Here is a 4,169-nt window from a genome sequence, read left to right as displayed (position 1 = left end):
TCCACTGTATTTGGCTCTGCTTAAGTGCCTTGGTGTCAAGTTTTGTCTCATTAACGCCCCTCTTAAGATGCCTTACTCTGTTGAAGGTGCTCGATGAATACAAGTTACTCTAAGTCAAACCCCACCATCTCACAGCCAAACCCTTGAAATTTTGTTCATAATTCATTAAAAGGCGGGAGGGCGCCGGAACCTGATTATTATTTATGAGCAGCTTTGATTTCTAGGTTCACCTTTGGATTCCCAGACTGGGTAAGGCGGGCGGGCGGATTTCCTTTCGTGTCTTCAGGCCGGCGCCCAATTTCGGACCGGGAGCAGGAACAGGCGGCGAGGGCGCCAGTTTTCAGGCGGGACCCGGGCTCAGGTCAGTCCCTGGGGCGGGGAGGGGGGTGTTTTATCTGATGGGAATAATCTTTGGTTAAAGTTTGGCCTCCGGCCGGACCCGAGCCCCGGCTTCAATTTCCCCCCAAACCCCGCCTGAAGGAGCCGCTTCCCGGGGCATCAGGAGGGAAAATAACCCCCAAAAACACCCCAAATCACCCCTAAAACAACCCAAATAACCCCAAAAACACCCCAAATCACCCCTAAAACAACCCAAATAACCCCCAAAACACCCCAAATAACCCCTAAAACACCCAAAATAACCCCTAAAACACCCAAAATAACCCCCAAAACAACCCAAATAACCCCCAAAACAACCCAAATAACCCCTAAAACACCCAAAATAACCCCCAAAACACCCAAAATAACCCCCAAAACAACCCAAATAACCCCCAAAACAACCCAAATAACCCCCAAAACACCCAAAATAACCCCCAAAACACCCCAAATAACCCCCAAAACACCCCAAATAACCCCCAAAACACCCCAAAAACGACCCAAAATGACTCCCAAAACACCCCAAATAACCCCTAAAACACCCCAAATAACCCCTAAAACACCCCAAATAACCCCCAAAATACCCCAAATAACCCCCAAAACACCCCAAATAACCCCCAAAACAACCCAAACAACCCCCAAAACATCCCGAATAACCCCCAAAACACCCAAAATAACCCCCAAAACACCCCAAACACCCAAAATAACCCCTAAAACACCCCAAACACCCAAAATAACCCCTAAAACACCCCAAATAACCCCTAAACCACCCCAACTAACCCCCAAAACACCCCAAATAACCCCCAAAACACCCAAAATAACCCCCAAAACACCCCAAAAACCACCCAAAATGACCCCCAAAACACCCCAAATAACCCCTAAAACACCCAGAATAACCCCTACAGACCAAAACTCGTCTATTTCTTCCTCCCCCTCTTCCCCTCCCTCTTCACCCCATCCCCCCCTCCCCCATCTCCCCCTCCCCCCACCCTCTTCCCCCTCCCTCTTCCCCTCCTCCCTTCTTCCCTCCCATCTTCCCCCTCCCACTTCTTCCCCACCCCCTCCCTCCTTTCCCCCCTCCCTCCTTCCCCCCTCTCCCTCCTTGCCCCTCTCCCTCTTTCCCCCTCCCCCCCTTTCCCCCTCCCTCCTCTCCCTTCCTCCCCCTCCCCTTCCCCCCTCCCCGTCTTCCCTCCCTCCCCCCTCTACCCTCCCTGTCCCCTCTCCCCCTCCCCCCTATCCTCCCCCCTCTCTCTCCCCCTTCCCCCTCTCTCTGCCTTCCCCCTCCTCTCCCCCTCCTTCCCTCTCCCCCCCCGTCCGCTACCTCTCTTTCTCCCCAAGTATAGAGACCGAGAGTGAAGGGAGAGCTGCTCTTTCCTTTCTCCCCCCTCTCACTCCTCCCCACAGAGATTAATGCAAAGGAGCTGAACAGTTGAGGTTAGCTAATTCAGCAAAGAGCAGAGGTTGTGACGATCCTGCTGACTGTGGCTCTGACCCTCAGTGACTGATGTATTCGGTCTAATCTTTATGGTAAATCTAAATGAGAAAGAAAATGATGAAGCGAGCAGCAAGTTGCCTTCTCACTGATTCGAGGGCATCGAACAAGTAGAATCCTGGTTAGACCCCTCCACCTGTGTCTAGAAGCCCCCGCTCCCATTCCAAGGTCAGATGAGATGTTAAACAGAAGCCTCGCCTGCCCTCTCAGGTGGACGTGAAAGATCCCACACAGCCATTATTCAAAGAAGAGCAGTGGGGTTTGACCCTGTATCCTGGACAATATTCATCCCTCATCACCCAAAACAGAAAATATCTGGTTCTTATCTCACTGTGGGATCTTGCTGTGTGCAAATTGGCTGCTGCATTTCACAAGTTACAGTGGCGACTAAGCTTCACCAAGCACTCCGTTGGCTGCAAAGCGCTTTTGGGTGTCCTGAGGCCGTGAAAGGCGCTCTATAAATGCAAGCCTTCCGTTTGAAGAGGAAGGCTACTGAAGCCTCACAGTGAGTGGGGCAGTGACCAGGGATTAACCGCTGGGCCCACCCACAATCCCATTGTTGGCGGGTGTGGTATCGCAGAGACCTGTGCAAGTTCCATGTCTGCTACTCCTGGCAATGAGCCTGCGTGGCTCAGCTCTGCAACACGCTGTCCCCTCGCCCAGAAGGGCCTGGGCTCAAGACCCCTTTGCAGGACTTGAAAGGCCTCATCGGGCTGAATTTCGGGAAGAAGGTGACGTGGCGCCTAATGTGAACCGGACGAGTAACCCAGAGGCCCGGGCTAATATCCTGGGGTCGCGGGCTCAAATCCCAAATCGGCAGCTGGTGGAATTTAAATTCAGCTAACAAGCCCGGAATTGAAAACTAGCCTCGGTGATGGTGATTGTCGCTAACACCTGTCTGGTTCAGTAATGTCCCTTTAAGGAAGGGGATCTGCTGCCCTCGCCTGGTCTGGCCTCCACATGACTCCAGACCCACAGCAACTTGGTTGATTCTGAAGTGCCCAGTGGCATCCCTCAGCTGAAGGGCAATTAGGGATGGGTAACAAATGCTGGCCTTGCCAGCGACACCCTCATCCCACCAAGGAATTTTTTAAATGCCATTGGTCCCGGGTATGTAAACAATTAAAGTACATTTAAATGTGAATATGTTCAGTTTTGAGCAGTGAATCCATTTGTTTTTGTTTCCTTTTTTTTTTGTTGTAGGGTAAGAACCGGATCTCGACGTCACTTCGAGGTTTCTCTCGCTCCTCGGTTATCCCGGGCCGCCGCTGCCACTCGGCCATGAGCGTCGCCTCCGGAATACGGACACAGCCCCTGGGCTCATCCACCATCCGTGGAGACCCTTACTCCGTCTTTGTGATCAAAGAGGGCTACGCTTACCCAGACAGAGACGGCAACACCAAAGCCGATGGCTCGATAACGCTGCTGAAGGGGAGGCAGGCCGTTTTGGTGGACACCGGCAACCCCTGGGACAAGGGGGCGATCTTACAGGGCCTGGGAGGCCACGGCCTGGAGCCCGAGGACGTCTCATTCGTGGTGTGCACCCACGGCCACTCCGACCACGTGGGAAACCTCAACCTCTTCCCCCAGGCCACCGTCATCGTCTCGTACGACGTCTGCCGCAGGGACGTCTACCTCAGCCACGACTTCCGCGCCGGCCTCCCCTTCAAGATTGACGACGGCGTGGAGGTCTTTGCCACCCCCGGGCACTGCAGCAGCGACGTGAGCGTGCTGGTGAGGGGCACAGAGGAGGGCACGGTGGTGGTGGCCGGGGACCTGTTCGAGAGAGAAGACGACGACGGGAGCTGGCAGCCCCTGAGCGAAAACCCCGAGCTTCAGGCCAAGCACCGGGACAGAGTGCGGAGCCTGGCTGATGTTATTATTCCTGGGCATGGTCCACCCTTCAGAGTAATAAAGGAACGTGAGCCCATTTTATGAAGCAATCCACCCTCCTGTCTTTATTCCACTGACCAGAAACTGAACCGGACCAGCCACATAAATACTGTGGCTACAAGAGCAGGTCAGAGGCTGTCACCCAGTGTGTGGTGGGGGTCTGGAACTCACTGTACGAAAGGGTGGTAGAGGCGGAAACCCTCATCGCATTTTCAAAAAAAAATATTTGGATAGGCACTTGAAACGCTGTAACAGGCAGGCCGACAGACCAAAGTGAGACTAGCCCGCATAGCTGGGCCTCAAGCCAGCACAGACATGACGGGCCAAATGGCCTCTGGGCCATAAATTTCTATTGATTCCACAAATCCATTGCAAATCAATGACGTTTTATTGTACCAGTGTCAGCTGG

At 53.5% G+C, this 4,169-nt stretch overlaps 1 protein-coding gene across 1 annotated transcript; it reads left to right on the top strand.

Annotated features, from left to right (window-relative positions):
• Positions 1-261: 261 nt before the first annotated feature.
• On the top strand, positions 262-3,806 carry mblac1 (metallo-beta-lactamase domain containing 1). The gene is made up of 2 exons (XM_078533842.1): positions 262-361; positions 3,071-3,806. The coding sequence occupies exon 2, from the start codon at positions 3,149-3,151 to the stop codon at positions 3,803-3,805; it is 657 nt and encodes a 218-aa protein (XP_078389968.1). The 5' UTR covers positions 262-361; positions 3,071-3,148; the 3' UTR covers position 3,806.
• Positions 3,807-4,169: the final 363 nt, after the last annotated feature.

Source organism: Cetorhinus maximus, chromosome 34, assembly GCF_964194155.1.
Source record: "Cetorhinus maximus chromosome 34, sCetMax3.hap1.1, whole genome shotgun sequence".
NCBI classification, from domain to species: Eukaryota; Metazoa; Chordata; class Chondrichthyes; order Lamniformes; family Cetorhinidae; genus Cetorhinus; species Cetorhinus maximus.
The sequence above is the reverse complement of the archived record's forward strand: the minus strand, read 5'-3'. Positions and strand labels throughout refer to the sequence as shown.

Bases quoted from the DNA above. Each gene is read 5' to 3' on its own strand.
- mblac1 (XM_078533842.1), top strand. From the start codon at position 3,149: ATGAGCGTCGCCTCCGGAATACGGACACAGCCCCTGGGCTCATCCACC.